Source organism: Fistularia commersonii, chromosome 21, assembly GCF_037954325.1.
Source record: "Fistularia commersonii isolate RoL2024-O1a breed Wild chromosome 21, RoL_Fcom_v1.0, whole genome shotgun sequence".
Taxonomy (NCBI): Eukaryota; Metazoa; Chordata; class Actinopteri; order Syngnathiformes; family Fistulariidae; genus Fistularia; species Fistularia commersonii.
The window spans coordinates 5,570,957-5,589,216 of NC_141304.1; the positions used below are offsets into that span (position 1 = coordinate 5,570,957).

The following is an 18,260-nucleotide window of genomic DNA, read 5'->3' on the forward strand; positions in this document are numbered from 1 at the left end:
TTACTAAGTTGTATGTGGAAAAAGTAAGAAAATAAAGGAGCGCAGCCTCATCTTGCTCTCATGTGGAAGCTTCTTGGGTAAAATTATAGTTGGTATTGCTGAGGCTCAGCACAGTTTAGGTTCACATCAGTAAATCACCAACAAGCCACAGTCAGCACCTCATTTAGTTGCTGAGCCAGAGGGGCATCACGAGGACAAATTCACAAGTTAAACATAAAATGAAAAAAATTCTAAAAAAACCAATGATGTTCTTTTCTGTCCAATTTTAATGTGGGATCAGTGTTTGCTCACACATGCAAACAGCTTATTTCCAGGAGTCTCAGGTAAAATAATCCTCTATTTTTTTTGCGTGGAAAAACTCTCGACACATTACAACTAAGGGATGCATGTAGCCTAATCCTCAGATTTGCCCAGAACAGGATCCTCAACACTTATTTTTTTCCTGCCATTTCAAAAAGCACCAGAAAACCCAATTTGCTCCTCACCTCACCAGGCACCATGCACTCTTTAGAAGCCCAAGATCCTTATCACAGTCAATCTTACACCCTGTAAATCTTCAATAGCTGTGCAGAAAATCCTTGGTGATATATCAGAGAGATGTACTTTGGTGCTGCTGTTTGACCCAGGCCACAAACTGAGCAATAAAACATCCCAGCTATTGATTGGCGCTCCCAAAGGACAGATAAGAAGAACAACAAGAGGTGATAATCCTTGCATGCTGGTAATGGTGGTCAGTCCAAATGGGCCCATTATAGAGACTCAGTGTGCTTATATGACCAGATTTTGCTCTGTATATCAAAAAAACTTCACTCACTCACGCTTTGTGGTTTTCACTGATCGTCTCCCATTTATTGGAAGTGCTTGTTTCTTCTTAACCCTTAATTTATTTTACAGGTACAAGGAAATTGATATTCTTATAAGCTTCCAAAAGCTTTTCCAAACCCCTAAAGTTGCCAGATATTTATTGCATTAATGATCAGATGTCATCATACTTAAGCTCTCCTCTGTTTTTATTTTCACCAAATGATTTCTCTTTTATTTTACAGTGCTATGTTTCTTCTTGGAGAATGTAAATGCTCAGCTATAATACATACTTTGCCCAAGCCTTGCTCCATCTACTAGGATTTCCAGGAGTAAACATTTAAATCCAGGCCCTGCAAACTGTATAACTTCAGTGATCCAGAGCATTTATCACAGAGATGTGTATATTGAGAGCCAGGAAAGGTCACCCACTCATACTGTCTACACAACACAGACTTACGCCTCAGATAAGGAAAGGCGGTTTGTCGAGAGCTCAATATTCTTGCAGCACTTTCAGACACATCGGAGAAGAGCCTTCTTCATTCAGCTTGGATTATGAGTCGGTTTGCAGAGTCACACCGAACAGATGGCCCTTCTTACGACATTTTACATCTCATGCTGAATGAGATTTATAGGGGGGCATCCGTCACACATACTCTCACTGCAGATGGATACTGGTGGGTTAGAAAATCTTTTACCATCCCAGTCCTCCAGAGAAAGTTTGGTTGTGTAATCTTTTTCACTGATTCTCACTTTCCCAAATCAAACAGCAGAACAGTCAACAGCTCAGGACAAATTTTGGAACTGCACCTTTTGATGTTATTCTGCATTACAGCACTTCTGCATGGATTGCATAAAATGCATTACAGCATAATATCTGTACAGGATGTATCCATCATTTCAAATTGTGCAAAAATGGAAACACATCTCTTGTAACTTTTATCATTTTGTCCTTTCTTTACCTTTCACTTCTTTACAGACAATGATGTTATTACTATCACAAGGTTGTAATCATAAATGGAAAGTATAATACTCATCCGAACAAATTAGGAGCATCATGCTTTTCACTGATTATTATGCAGTTATTGTTATTGTCATTGGAAGACTGTAAGACTCCTAATTGTAATAAATGGTCAAATAATGTAGAATTCATAATTAAACAACTCCTTGACCATTTCTCTTTGATATAACAGCCACACCTCATGGAGACTAGTTATGAAATTGAATAAACAGGGGATTGAACAACTTGGAATGAGATTAATGAAAAGAAAATAGCGCAAAAGATTTAGGATGTTACTGTCATGTGGATGTACTAAATATATGTGTTAATTATAGAAAAGTTCAGGTCCTTTATATATTGGTGTGTGTATCAATATAAGGGAAGGTGTGTGTGTGTGTATGTGTGTGTGTGTGTATGTGGGTGTGTGGGGGGGGGGTGTAATTATGTTAAATATTAAGTTGGTTGATTAAGTTGACTTGTCTATTATTATAAGGAAAAACAGACCTAACTATTTAACTCAATGATATATTGGTATCAGATAATTGTCTAGAAAATAGTGACTAAGAAAATTAAACTGGAGGTGACATTCATTTTTCTTTTCATTTATTTATTTACTTGTTCCGTTCTGTTTTGGTCCTTTATCTATAATGCTTGCTCCGGTCTTTCTAAGTAAAGACTATTTTTTTATTAACATGTGAGTGGTGCATTTATTGCAAAATTATCATGCAAAGCACACCTTGCCAAAGTATTTTGGCCAAATGAGAGGGAAAGCAACAGCTTAGTAATTGCCAATGTTCCTGAAGATTTTTAGTTAGAAAAACTCCCATTACACTTAAGAGAAATCGATGAATAAAGTGGGTTTTTCAAGACTATTTTATCGACATCTAAGGATTCTTCACAAGAACATTTTTCTCACTGCCTTGACAGAATACAGAAACTCTCCCTTACCGTGCTGCAAAGAATCTGGTGATTCTTTTATCTATACATGATGGCGAATTCTATTTATTTTTTTGTTGAATTAGGTATTAATTGGATGTTTTGGCAACTTTGGCACACTTCATCTGTTCCTCTGTTTGTCTTACAGGGCAGGAGTGGCCATGCCATTTGGCTGTTTAACCATCGGGGAAAAAAAGGATTATAACAATCCTTCAGATGTGACAGACAAATATGACATGGGTCAAATTGTTAAGTCGTGAGTATAAATCTATTAGTTCACATTATTTAAGCTTTTTATTACAATCTTTCCATCATGCTATTGTCATATATGTGTATGTATGTATATTGCCATCTATGGATATAATATATATATGTATAATATGTAATTAAAGTGTGTTTGTCAGTGTGCGTGTGTGTGTGAGACCTTGAAAATGCTCTTATATGATGTACAATTTATCCTATCAGGGAAGAATTCTGTGAGATATTCAGGGCCAAGGACAAAACAACGATGAGAATGTATACATGTAAAAAGTTCCTGAAAAAAGACGGAAGGAAAGTTCGCAAGGCCGCTAAAAACGAGATCCTCATCCTAAAAATGTGAGTTGTTTTATGGCGTCGTTATAATTTACGTTTATGTGGGGTCCTGTATGATTTGTTCTATGATGACACACTTCCTCAGCTTCCCTGTGATTATTCAATTCTCCCGTGTAATACCTACCAGCACTGTTAGAAAATTTGCCTGATGGCGAGAAGAAGTACTGAAGCATAACGAAGATGAAGCTGTAATTTCTTTTTTAAATAGCTGGTAACACCACACAATTATAACTGCATAATGTTTGAGCTGTAGTTAAGAATGATGTCATTAATCATCTATGAGTCATTGATTATTTTTTACATTTTTTTAATCTATAATTCCATTTAATGCTTTAAGCTCACTGTATTTTACTTTTTATGAAACATTTTTTCACCTTTGCTGTAAATCTATTACAAAGTAGACATTTATCAGCTGTCAGCGGTTCATAGAATCCTTCAGTAAATGGAGGTAAATGATTAATTAAATGTTTAGACGCACACACGCCCTCCTCTTTTGCCTTCATGCTGCACAGAACAAGTTTGAAAAGTTGGGTTGAGCCTTCATATCTATGCTAGTTTTAATAAGCCTATATGCAAGTTGTCCAGCTCAACTTTCAAGACATTTTCATTCTGAACTTGCATATGTGATTACTCTCATAATTCCTCCCGCTTTACCTCTCAAGCAAATAAGATATATTGCATTTTACCTCAACTATCCTCACATTAACTCCCTGGCCTTGGTTGACCACGTCTTCTTCTATAGTCCTGTATCATATGTTTTCATCCCCTAACAGAACCAACCCAAGTACAACATATCGATTGTTTGTGACTCAACATTAGATAGTACACATACCTTTTTTGAAGTACTGGTCATCCTTGTTGCGAGTACAGTATTTTGACATTGTCCCTAAATACTGCATTGAGTCTTTGAAGTCGGTTTAACATTATTACTCAAACGTCAACGTAAAGGTTAACAGTAATTACATGTGAGTAACACAGGAGCTCAGCTATACATTAAAAGGCCCACGACAGAAAGCCGAGATTAGGCCAAGAAGGTTCAGGAGTGCAGAGTATTAAATGTGCCATACCTTCAGTCTCTAATACATTTACTGACAAACTCACTAACGATTTCTGGTTTTTCATGTATAAGTTATTACACGTATAAATCCATCCATACATTTTCTTCCGCTTATCCTGCACTCAGGGTCGCGGGTGATGCTGGAGCCTATCCCAGCTATCAACATGCGAGAAGCGGGGTTCACCCTGGCCTGGTTGACAGTCAATCGCAGGGCCTACATATATAAATGTAAATCTCAATAAAATATTCATCCTTGACTTGCACTTCATATGACTCAATGACAGCCGCTCTAGTTTTTTTAATGGACCCAGACATTCTGAATCAAATTAATTAAATGTGAGCGTATGAATATCCCACATAGAAACTTAATTAAGATGTATAAACATTTTATTTGATGGCTTCATTTAATTTCAGTGACATGTATTGCACTGCTCATGAATTTTATAGTAACACATACACATTTAGGATACATTCAGGAATAAGTAGTAAATAGTAATTTTGGAATACTTAAGTGACGATTGATAAACTTCTCATACTATTAAGTGTTACCAATATGCCTATGGAAACACGGACTCATTTTCTGCTATAAACTATGACTTCAGAACCTCAAAACGACAATAAGCACTCATTTTGCAACATCTAATGTTGGGGGTGGGTAGGGTGTGGGGATAATAACATGGCTATGAATAATTGCTGGCAAAACATCAAATGAGTCTTAAATTGTTTAATATGGGAATTAGAAAATGAAAGAGACGGTGATTTGAATATCAATAGTGATTCTATTTAATGTTGTAATAATGAGAAGCAATAGGAATTTTCCTTTTTTTATTGACCTTAGTTTGACTTTCACTTTGTAAAATAGTCTGTGGGCTTAAAGGTCAATTTAGACTCAGGAAGTCAAGAGCTCAATTTGCAGCAAAGCTCTCATTAAAAGACCCATAGTTATACCCCTAACTGACCGATAACAGCGTTATTGCAAAGTGTAAATGACCTGTCGGGCCTCTGTTGCACCATGTAATTTTGATGCTACTAGAAACGGATGCTACTACTTGTGTACTAGAAAGTAGATGAAAATTTGGGGTTCAGAATGTTAACGGAAATTTTGTGTAATTTAATGACACTAATTTAGCGTAACACTACATCTATCATTTCACTGATAAACAACTGCTTTGGATTCAGACCCCAATGCAATCAGTGAAAAAAAAACAAAGCAAAATAAACTTTACTTTCCTACCAGTCAAATGGTCACCAACGCTTCATAATCGTTACACTATTATATGATTTTTTGACGTCACAGTTTTTTTAAGCAAATCTGAAATGCATTGTATTTTAAGTAGATATGGTCTGCAAAACCCCTCCTTGAGTTGCCATCTTACCATGTTGGAGGTGTTTGCGTGTCCCAGTGATCCTGAGAGCTATGTTTTCAGTGGCTTTATGTCCCTGAAAAGGTCAGCCAAGGCAAGCCGGTCCCAGGTGAGGCGCCAGAAAAAAGTGTGGCTCAGAAGTCCCTCAAGACGAAAACAAACATTGGACCTAGTATTCCCTTGCCCATGTGGGGGTCACCGGAGCCCTCCCTGGAGCCAGAGCAGGGGGCAGGGCTCAATGGCAAGCGCCTGACGGCTGGTCCTTCACCCATGGGCTTTGCTGGGTACAGCCCAAAGGAACAACCTGGGTCCCTCTTCCTGCGGGCTAGGACATTGAGTCAGTTGGGCCATTGTTCTGTGCTTCCATTGTCGAGGCGGCGGACTGGAGCTGCGGCTGTAAGGCGGTCGGTGCCTGTCGGGTTGGCAACCCTCGAAACCGCTGGTGGACTCCAGCAGTGAGGTATGCCGTCAAACTGAAGAAGGAGTCCTATCAGGCCTTTCTGGCCTGTGGGGCTCCGGAGGCAGCTGACAGGTGCTGGCAGGCCAAGCAGCATGCAGCTTCGATGGTTGCAGAGGCAAAAACTCAGGTGTGGAAGGAGTTCAGGGAGACCATGGAGAGCGAGTTCCAGTGGGCGTTAAGGAAATTCTGGTCCATCATCTGGCAGCTCAGGAGGGTGAAGCAGTGCTCCATCAACACTGTGTGCAGTGGGCACTACTGACCTTGTAGATCAGTGGCAGGACTACTTCCGAGGCCTCCTCAACCCTGTTGAAACACCTTCCAATAAGGAAGCAGCACTCTTCAGTAGCGGTAGCTCTTCAGTAGCAGGGGTGGATGAGTTCTGCCCTGGGTTCCTCAAAGCTCAGGATGCTGCAGGGCTGTCCTGACTGACACGTTTCTGCCGCATTGCATGGATGTCGGGGATAGTGCCGCTGGACTGGCGAACTGGGGCGGTGATCCCCCTTTTTAAAAACAGGGATTGGAGGGTGTTCTCCTACTACAGGGGGGTCACACTTCACCTTCACTGGTAAGGTCTATTCAGTGGTGCTGAAGAAGCGGGTCCCCTGGGTCGTTGAACCTCGGATGGAGGAAAAGCACTATGGTTTTTGTCCTGGTTGTGGAACAGTGGACTAGTTCTTAACCCTCGGCAGGGTCCTCAAGGGGGCATGGGAGTTTGCTCAACCAGTTTACGTGGGTTTTGTGGATCTGAAGAAGGCATTCGACCGTGTCCTGCAGGCAATCCTGTGGGAGGTGCTCTGGGACTATGGGGTACTTAACCAGGTCATACCGGCTGTTCGGTCCCTGTAAGTTGGACCCATTTCTGGTGAGAGTTGGACTCCGCCAGGGCTGCCCTTTGTCACCGATTCTGTCCATAACTTTTAAGGACAGAATTTCTAGACGCAGCCAAGGCATTAAGGGGATCAGGTTGGTGGCCGCAGGATTGACTCTGCTTTTTGTAGATGATATAGTTCTGTTGGCTCTGTTGGCTGATGCAGACTCTGTACTGGTCTGTCGTGGTGAAGAGGGAGCTGAGCTGGGCGAAGCTCTCAAGTTACCAATCCATGTGTTCCCACCCTCACCTATGGTCACGAGCTGTGGGTGGTTACTGAAAGAACAAGATTGCTGATACAAGCAAATGAAATGACTCTCCCTTAGAGATAGGATGAGAAATTCGGTCATCCTGGAGGAGCTTGGAGTAGAGCTGCTGCTCCTCCGCATAAAGAGGAGTCAGAAGAGGTGGCTCGGGCATCTGGTCAGGATGCTTCCCGGACAACTCCTGGGGTGGGTATTCCAGGCATGTCCATCTGGGAGGAGACCATGGGGAAGACCCAGGGCACGTTGGAGAGACCATGTCTGGCTGGCCAAGGAATGCCTCAGGGTCCCCCAGAGGAGCTGGATCATGTGGCGGGGGAGATGACTGGAGCTCACAGCTACGGCAGTTGCCACCCAACCCAACTCTGAATAAGCGGGGGACGATGGATGGATGGATGGATGGATGGATGGATGGATGGATGGATGGATGGATGGATGGTGTGCAAAAGATAAAGTCAATATTTATTTAAAGGGGAATAATCCCCGTTCATTTCAGAATAGTTCAAATGTTTACTATATGCCAAACATAAGCCACTCACTTCTCCCAGGAGGAAATCTCTGAACAGGATTGAAGAATAATGTCCTATTCTACTAGAATTAAACTGATATCCCTACAGCTACTGTTAATGTTTCCCATATAGATATTGGTAAATTTACCATGAAAGTGGTGGCAGTGGCAGGGTCAATAACTTGCAACCATGACCCTTCATTGTTCCCTTATATCTGAAATGGTTCATTAAATTACAGGAGTCTTGATTTATGTACAGGCAGTTTTCCATTTATATAGTAGCTCATGTTGAAGAGGAACCATGACAGATCAAGTTTTAATTTTTTTTCTTTATGGCTGCTTCTTATCTTAGCTCCTTTGACTACTAGTGTGACTTATTCAAGATTTTTAAATCTATATGCTTTGATGACCAACCATCAATCAAAATTTGATACAATACCACATGATACGGATGATTTGCAAATTACTTATTTGTGTTGTTAAACAATAATAGTGCAGTAGAATTGCCAGGATGATGCAAAACTGAATCCTATGAACACTCCTATCTAGCAGTTCAAAACTAAACAAAGATTATGGGATTCAGATCAAAATGTGATTTAGAGAAACAAGTAAATGCATTTACTCCAGGCAAAAAAAGGTCATTTAATCATGTGTTTACATGCCAATGTGTACAAAATGTTTGCAGAGGTAGTGATCGCTCCAACTCTATAGATACATTGCAGGAAAATTAGTTTTGCTTGGTTTTATTTTATCCTGCGATATATCAATATGAAGCATTTCAGTAGAATTTGAGCTGCACATGCTCTGGAAACCAGAGAGAATTCTGATGCTCTGAACCTGCAGTCTTTAAGAAAGAAACCCCAAAAGCCCAGCACACACCATCTGCTCATATCATGGATTGGGAGTATCTTGAAATTTTCCAAAATCCTACTTCTTGCCCTTAAAATACCACATGACTAAGGTTTGAAGTACATGTCTGATCACTTGAGCCATTCCAACCATGTTGACTGCTCAGCCCTGCTGGATTAGGATTAATGGTTGATCCAAGGATTCATACTGAAGATGGCGAAGCACCTCACAAACTGCCAAAATATGAAAGAAAATGCCAGATGATCTGAGACTGTGACACTCAATCATCTTTAAATACAAGCCAAAACATTATCTTTTGAGGTCTGCTCAGCTACTATATATTGATATAATTGGTTTCTGCATACCTAGATAATATTATACTTTTCTCATTTGGACTCCTTGTGCTCTGCTTCTGCTTGTTTGTTTGTTCATTTCAAATACAGCATTATTACATCACATTATAGAATAACTCAAATGTCTTGTCCTGCAAAAAAGAAAAAAAAAAAGTCCTGACATAATTCTGTCTGTTCTATTTGCTCCATGGAGGGTGAAGCATCCCAATATTCTTCAACTGGTGGATGTCTTTGAGACCAAGAAAGAGTACTTCCTCTTCCTTGAACTGTGAGTTCAGATGTCTGATGAGCTGTGGGAACACACTTTCTGCTTGCTTTTGCGGTTACTCTGGCCCACTGAACTATACAGTGTGTGTTGATTATAGACTCATGGGGAATGAGCTGTTGTAGCCTTAGGGGCTGTATATATATGAGAACAGCTCTGAACTCCACTCACTTGGTATTCATTTAGGATTTCTTGCTTACTGCTCTATTCTCATTAGCATGTGTTCTAGGGTAACACTATGCATCTTCAGTCATTTGCAAAATATACCGTACTCATCTCTTCCTCTGAGAAAAAAATGCTTTATCTGCTTAATTATTCTGGTTGTGAAGGAAATTATCACAAAGGAAAAAAAAAACATGGATTAAATAATAGTTTCCTGAGATGAGTGTGCAAAATTGGATTCTATGTCAATTTCCTTCAGGTTGCATGAGAAACCTTCACGGCTAGATAACGTTTCAGACATGGGGCTCATTTTATGGGACTGACTTACAGCATACTGCATGTCATCTATTTAACCAGTTGATGTTATTAAGCTAAACCACAGGAAACAAATCTTGAAATGATTTCAATATTCAGGTAATGTGGCATTGCATTAATAACCGAAATGCTTTTCTCTCCTTTTCCAGTGCGACAGGAAGAGAGGTATTTGACTGGATCCTGGACCAAGGCTACTACTCAGAGCGTGATACCAGCAACGTGGTACGCCAGGTACTGGAGGCTGTGGCTTATCTCCACTCCCTGCATATTGTTCACAGGAACCTCAAGGTAACGTGCTATAAGAGGGTATATCTGCATTTTCATGTTTCTGATTACCAACTGAAATTGTGAGATATGAGATAATGAATGAAAATATTGAACCTAATTGTTAAGAATTACATTACATTACATTACATTACATTACATTACATTACAGTGCATTTGACAGACGCTTTTATCCAAAGGGACTTAGAATAGAGGACATAGGGACTGCAAATACACCTGCAAATACACGATGCACAGAAAATATACAGAACAGTAAGCTTTGGTTAGTGAGGGTTTTTTTTTTTGGACAGAGACACACAAACGTACACACACACACACACTGCATAGCCTAACTTGCTGCCAACCTGATCTGGGGCATCAGCGCAGTAAAAAGTCCTGAAAGAGAAACATTTTTACCTTTTTCTTGAAGGTTGAGAGAGATGATGCTAGTCCTGTTGCTTCTGGGAGTTTGTTCCACCACTGAGATAGTAGAACTGAGAACAGTTTTGCCTGAGATCGCTTAGAGCGAGCAAAAGGTACTGCTAATAGGTTTGAATTAGAGGAACGCAGCTCTCTGTCGGGAACATAAGGTCTTATCGTTTCGGTCAGATATGCAGGACCTGTTCCTGAGGTGGTTTTGAATGCCAGGGTCAGGGCCTTGCGCTTGATTCTGGCAGCTACTGGTAGCCAGTGCAACTGGACGAACAGAGGTGTAACATGAGCCCTTTTGGGTTGAGTGAATACCAACCGTGCTGCAGCATTCTGTACCATCTGCAGTGGTTTTATTGCACAAGCAGGTAGTCCAGCTAGAAGGGAATTGCAGTAGTCCAGGCGGGAGATGACCATGGCCTGAACCTGAAGAATTATATTGCCTGCTTAGCAAATATAGGTCAGACCATTTAGCAGGTCCATTGCTGTAAATATATCTCTTCCAAAATGACTCGCAATTCAGCGGCAATATATCATCAGTGTCCAGTACACACATTTCTGAAGAAAGCAACTTCTGGGGCGTGAGAGTTTTCTCCTTCTCCTCACTGTGGTATGTTTTAGCTCCCAACCTGTGACCATAAATCTAGTCAACCATAGACCTGCCCTAACAGGTTGGTCTAATCAGCCAAAAAATGTGTTTTTATTTCTGGCCCCATGTCTGTTAAATACACATAGCAACCTAGCTGGTGATATGTTTATCATGCAACTTTGTGAGTTGATGATTGTTTTGGTGTAAACTAATATGTTCTCATGTCTCCCGAATTTGTACCTTTGTCCCTCTAAAAATGCCCACATTAACTTACTGAAAACTCCCCACCGTCTAGTCGAACTGAAGAAGCCTCTCAGATGAGAGGTGAAATGTCTTCAGGAGAAAAAAATTTAAAAAGTTGCCAAAAAGGACTAACCGTGACCAGGATGAGCCTTAATGTTTTCCTTTTTATGTCTACATGTCATTGCATACTTATAGAAAACTTGAAAAGATCCAGGTTCACCATGCAGCAGATGCACAGTGCACATGCACCTACTTTTATCCATGCATCTTTTCTTGTAGTGAAATACTGCAAACATGTCTTTTTAGGGGAACGTATACATCAGACCAGACAGACAAATAGACACTTATTGCAAATGCTTTGGTCGCTTTATTTTTTAAATCATGTGCTACCTCCCATTAATGACAATGTCTAAAATCTGTTCTAAAATCGATTAAGTTATTCGAGTTATTTAGTCTACACAGGAAAACTAAACATCTTTTAGCTGCTGTCACTTGTTTCTGTCCTAATCTGATTTGGTTCCAAATGAATAATCTGCAAAATTAACGTTGCATTTATTGTTTTTATTGTTAAAACATCATTTTTCCACAGTTGGAGAACTTGGTTTATTACAACCGCCTGAAACACTCTAAAATAGTAATCAGCGACTTCCACCTTGCCAAGCTGGAGAACGGACTAATCAAAGATCCCTGTGGGACACCGGAGTATCTGGGTGAGAACATTAGATTCAACAATTGTTGAATCGAATGCAAATTATCATAAAGAGTGGCAAGAACTTGTTTACCTTTTTTCTTTCCTTTTCTTTTTTCACTGTGTCAAGTCTCTGTGTCCCCTCAGCTCCGGAGGTTGTGGGTAGACAGCGGTACGGTCGACCAGTGGACTGCTGGGCAACTGGTGTTATTATGTACATTCTGTGAGTTTCTGGGACGGCTTAACATCACTAACTGGCATGATAGCTAATTTCCAGTGAAAGTATATTTTGTGCATACATTTTTGGGGTATTTGTTGACTCTTTTTACTTCCTCAGGCTGTCAGGGAACCCTCCTTTCTACGATGAAACGGACGACGATGATTATGAAAACCATGACAAGAACTTGTTCCGAAAGATCCTGGCAGGGGATTATGAGTTTGATTCTCCATATTGGGACGACATCTCTGATTCAGGTAAGCAAGTCGAAGGAATACGGCGACCCGCTTAGAAAAACATTTCCAAATATCAGCCTCTCCATAGAACTAGAAATAATGTTTTTGTTCCAATATATCAGTAGAATAAACCCTCATCCGTATGATGTTTTTCTGACAGCAAAAAGTCTGGTTGCACGTCTGATGGAGGTGGACCAAGACCAGAGACTGACAGCTCAGGAGGCTATAAACCATGAATGGTAGGCGGTAAAGCTTTAATACACTGAGTTGATGCATGCCATAAATCAAAGCAGTATTATCAGACTGTGGGAGCGGAATCGGGAAGACTGGATTATAGCAGACTGTTCCCTTTGTCTGACATGAGGGAAACATCCTGACCCACTTTAATAGCCTAATTTCTGTTAGCTGATTAGGCTGCAAGTTACTGTACCAACAAACCTGATACTTGGGTTGACATGAACCTGACAGTTCGGTTAAAGCTGCATATAAGCCACATTGCACGGTCATAGAAATTAAAATAAAAACGTGAAGTTGATACTGGAACGGTATAGAAACAGGGGTAGGTGAAATTGCTTGTAAAAGAAGAACAGATGTTATAGGAAGAGATGTCTAAAAGGATTTTTTTTTTTTTTGCATTTTGAATCTATTTACAATGCTAAAGACTCCTTGTGGTATCAAAGGTCTGTTCATATTGTTGCCCCCTGTACTGTTCAATTGTTTTCACCTCTGGATACAAAACGAAACTAAAGATATATATAATACAAGCTGGTACTCCCAAGATGCATTGAAAAGCATTCACGTAAAAAAATGAAAACATGAATAAAGAATGAAAGAGGAATTGTCAATATTTGCTGTAGCCAGTGCATTCGCAGGCAGGGAATTATTAGTGTTTCAGAGGAATGTTTTGATTTCTGGTGAAGGTTATGATCTGGTGATCTTCTTCTTATGTTAACCACATCTAATGACAAACTACCAGGCAGGTCTCCTCTGTGGTCTGCGGTGGAGAGCGGCACACGCATTGTGTTTGAGTGAAATCAAAATGTGGACGCACATTAATTTAACTAAATGAGCAAACATAAATACATTGATTTCAAAGCAAAAAAAGGCTGAATGTGACAGTGGCCCGAGGCTGTAAAATAAGTGGCGTTCAGTGAGGCAGAGACTTTTGAAACCACAGCAATTTAACCGCTATCATGGTATTCAAAATCTCACTCCCTATCTATATACAGATTGTTTCCTTTATGAGAAAGTAAGAAGGTTGGCTTATAAACCTTAAACTGCAGTCCAAGTCGGATAAACTCTCAGGCACAGAAATTTGTAAACTTTCTACTTTTTGTGAGTATTACAAAGACCTTTGCTGGAACTTTTACAATTATGTTCTGACTTTTCTCATTTCATTAAACAGGATCTCTGGCGGTGCAGCTTCAGATAAGAATATCAAAGAAAACGTGTGCGCACAAATAGAGAAGAACTTCGCCAGAGCTAAATGGAAGGTAAGATCCATTCCTTTTCACCTGAAAACGGAAACTGTAGTCAAACAAGGATGGCAATTACTGTAGTATTCTGTATCTGTGACCTCAGAGAGTTGAATGCTGAAGCTGAAGGGTAAGAAAAACAACTTTTGAATAATTTCACATAATACGAATTGTCGCCAGTTTAGCAATACGTGCGAACGACGACAATATACCATGAATAATAAAACACCACCTATTTCATACGAAGGGGATGATATTCAATTCTTGTAAAATAAAATGTGACCCATATGTACAGTATCCTTTGTCTGCAAGTTTCAACTAAAAAATTCATAATCATAAGGACATTTTGTTTTGACGGCAGATATCGGAACAGGTTCTGCCTATTCTGGGATTTTTTTTTTTCACCCGGTTGTGATTCATGATACAGAATATAAACACTTGTGAACTTGTGAACTGTGTCTGGTTACATCGTTCCGCTTCCTCCCATAGAAAGCCGTGCGTGTCACCACTATCATGAAGAGACTGAGAGCACCCGAGCAGACCGAATCCCGGGCAGCCGGCGCCCCAGCAGACCCTGCGGCTCCTCAGGCCGGCACCGAGCCCTCCGCTCTCCATTCTGCCCCACCCGAGGGTGGGGTGACAGAGATAAACCAACCTGCGCCCGAGGCTATAGACCGGGCGGTGGCCTTAACTGCGGAGCCACAACAGCCGAGCCCCGCACCCCAGGAGGCCGAACCCGCATCGCGTTGTAATGGAGATGCCTTAGCTGCTGTGGATGGTGGCGCCGCGGCTGGAGACGAGCAGGGTTAGAGACCATCGACCCTGCAGCTGTGACGTCTGCAGCCCCCGCCGATCCCTGTTACACTGTATATTAGCTGCTAGCATGGTGACACTGACTTTGCTTCTCCCTCACTTGCAGCATTAACGTCATCTCATGAAGGCTCTGTGCTACCTTTTCTGAGTGCTGAGTTGCATTGGCTTTCTTTATTCATGAGTTGTATCTTCTTTTTCACTGACCTTGTGGTGATATAGGTCAAGTTATATAAACCACATCTGTCTCTGCACATTTCAATTTAAGGGGCAGAACAGATTTGCTGTCAATCTGTAGCTTACAGCTACACTCTTCACGATAAGAGAATATAAATAGACAAAATTGTGCTGAAAACAGCTTTGATTCCTTATTAGTGAGCCAACTCGGGAAACTTCTATCCACTAGTCTCCCGATAACCGTATTTGCTTTTAAAATCCGAGGCAAAATTTGCTTCTTTAATTGTTTTCTCCGGAAATTTCGACGTTTACCTCCATGTACATGTGTTTGAGTGTAAACTGAGGTCGAAGAATATTCCTAAATGGAGGTTTGGTGGTGTTTAATGTCTGTCAAAATCTGTTACCGTGCATTAAACAATGCTGAGATGGTCACCGGGCATTTTCACAGCCAGCGTTGTTTTTTTGAACTCGGCAGCTTCATACATACACATAATCGGACGCTATGTTCCTATGTTAATTTCCTCCTCAGGAAAGAACCTCATAGCTGTATATTTAAAGACTCTGTAAATAGAGACCTTTGTAGAAGTAGCCTACACAGCATGTATTCTCAGTTTTTCCTGTTCATTTTTCATTAATAGCCACTTGGTAGATAAAGATGCGCCACCGCCAGCCTTGTCTGAATCTGCTCAAGCCGTGCGATGGCTGTTGTTTTCAAACATATAAAACTTGACACTGTCACTCGCTGCCGTAAGTGTGAAGTCATATAATCGGAGCTGTCCTCATAACATAGCAGTTCTATGCATCTAAATTAATTTGTAGCTTTACTGATTTAGACACATCACAGCAGACATTTGAATTTGTCCCATCAGCCAATTTTTTCTTGTCCATTCTAAATGTGCACACTTTGATACAATATTTGGTGGTAGGATATTTACTAAAACATTCTGCATATATCATAGTTATTTTGTCACTAACTACATTCAACAAAATGTGCATTAAATGACCACATGCGGCTTTCAAAGGACTTGAAATGATGCCACCACGGTTCATCTTTGACTTAGTAGTTTTGTTGTACATACTGAATAATGTACATGACATGAGTTCAGTTTTCTGATTAAGTACGTTTTAAATCTACCCATCGATTGACATTTCTCATTTTTTGACTCTTTCAGTCATTTCCGTAACTTTTGTTACTTATACTTGATGAACGCCAATAATTAAGCTTTCACGTTAGCGGTTCCTTTGAGCAGGAATAATGAGATAGAGAAGGATTTTTATGTAATCACTCAAGAAGCAACCGAGCAATATTCGACTGGCTGCAGAAACTGTGATTCTTGGTGTCATTTTGACAAACCATGTACCTGTAAGTGAAAGTCCGATTCTTTCCAGCTGTCCAGCCCAACAGGATCAATTAACTAACACGATGACTTTGTCAGCTTTGCGCTTGTGTGTGTGTGTGTGTGTCTATTGTCTTTGAGTCCCTATGAGATTTCCTGTTTACACACACACTCAAACACGGGTTTCCATTCCAAGCCAGCAGCCATATTGTCAGGATAATCAGATGATATAATTAAAGTGGAATATGTCATGGTTTGTCAACATTAATTTCATTTGAATTTACCCAAACTTTTGTCAAGACAGTTTAATGCACATATAATTTATATGTAAATTTACATTTCATACAAGGAGTGAAGGCTCTGGAGAAAATGTCTCGCCTTTGGAATCTGAAGTTTGACTTTGAGGTTAAAGACCTCTTTTACTTCTTTACATCGTCCTGAAATAGATTGGTAGCCACACCAATCGTTTAGCTTATATATTGTTTCTCACACTGTCTAAGGTAAATGTTTCGATTTTAACAAAATGCTATATGAGAAGAATATTGAAGATATTTTATGTGAATAGATTATTCCATGTTGTATGTTCTTTTTGTTTAGATAGCAAATAATTACTGTTACGTTTTGTTGCAATGCTTTTTTTTCTTTCTCTTTTTTTTTTTTCCCACCGAATTTCTCACTGTATTTAGTATCCCATTTCGGGTTATTTTGCCACGCTCTTACAGGTGTTTTTGTAGATGTGATGTTCGCCAGGACCAGTGGTCACCTTTGGGTCCTATTTTTATGCATTCGTGAGCTCTGTAACGTAGCTACTCCTTGACTGAGTTTATGACTTTGATGGAAATAAAAATCTAATTCACCTGTTTATTCTCTGTATTATCTGTGATCCTTTGCAGCTTTTCGGGAACCTTTTTGATTGGGAAAGCCATAAAACCCAAATATTTCTAAATATTTTTGACGTATAATGTATTAAATATGTCTTACTTTTAATGCGACTTCTGGTGCTGCGTGGATTTGTTCGAAGTGCCGCTTTATTTTTGACCGTTCCATCGATGCAATTTTAAAATTGCATATTAGTCATACCGCAGATCCAAATGCAAATTTCTCTGTCCAGGCAGCCTGGAGTGCACGGTAATCATCTTTTTTTTTTTTTTTTTTCGCCATCTTTTCTGTTACAAGGGTTATAAGCAGATAAACTAGTTGAAAAAAACATCTGATAAAATTAAGTTCGTCACCTTTACAATGACCCGCACGTGCTCGGGCGCTATCGGTTCCCGACCCGACCGACGGGTCAAAACTAATTTCTGTTTACTTGACACAGCATTATGAAGAAATATCACAAGTATTTGAAAATCAGTTCCAAACTGATTTTTTTTATTCAAGTCAAAATTGTCTGGGAGCCGTATGCCGTCACCGGAAGAGCCATAAATGGCTCGCTAGTCACAGGTTCCCGACCGCTGCTCTATGCTGAAAGCCCACATCGACGAGGTTGCTGCTTGTTTCGAAGCAACAGTGACACTGTCAGGGTTATTTTCCGTTATCGGGGAAGCTACCTCCTTCTGACCTGAGAAGAGCATCCGTGTTACAACCACTTCTCGCTTCTCCTCGCAGGGTGTGAATTTGTCTTGAAGAAACCCCTGCCGTGCCATTTGATGGCACTTATTGGATTCTCTTAAAGCAGAGGAAAGATAATGCAGAGAAAGCATTTTCAGCACCCCTGGGTTTAGACTGGCTTCCTTTGGGAACATCTCTCCCCCTTTCTTCCCACTGTAAAACCACACGCAGCCACCAGTACCATCATTGAGACTCAGGGGATCCTTATTGTCAGTGGATGACTTCATTAAGTGAGAAGTCTCTACTCCCCTCGCTCCCAACAATATCGATAAAAAAGAGAGATAAAAAGATTATGCACCACAGCGTTACCTTGCTGAAGGGGAGAGAATGATAAAACGGGACTGTCTCAGAAAATGATTGTGATAAAGTTCTTTATCTTCTGTAATGCA

The 18,260-nt window shown here is 40.3% G+C and overlaps 1 protein-coding gene across 1 annotated transcript in view; it reads left to right on the forward strand.

The window, feature by feature from the left end:
- Positions 1-17,124, forward strand: part of camkvb (CaM kinase-like vesicle-associated b) — a 53,429-nt gene extending 36,305 nt beyond the window's left edge. The window contains exons 2-11 of the mRNA XM_086168453.1: positions 2,886-2,993; positions 3,203-3,334; positions 9,247-9,321; positions 9,945-10,083; positions 11,910-12,030; positions 12,156-12,231; positions 12,346-12,482; positions 12,622-12,700; positions 13,867-13,954; positions 14,426-17,124. Coding sequence (XP_086024579.1) covers positions 2,899-2,993; positions 3,203-3,334; positions 9,247-9,321; positions 9,945-10,083; positions 11,910-12,030; positions 12,156-12,231; positions 12,346-12,482; positions 12,622-12,700; positions 13,867-13,954; positions 14,426-14,746 — 1,263 coding nt within the window. The 5' untranslated portion in view covers positions 2,886-2,898 and the 3' untranslated portion in view covers positions 14,747-17,124. The remainder of the gene's footprint in view (positions 1-2,885; positions 2,994-3,202; positions 3,335-9,246; positions 9,322-9,944; positions 10,084-11,909; positions 12,031-12,155; positions 12,232-12,345; positions 12,483-12,621; positions 12,701-13,866; positions 13,955-14,425) is intronic.
- The last annotated feature ends 1,136 nt before the right edge of the window (positions 17,125-18,260 follow it).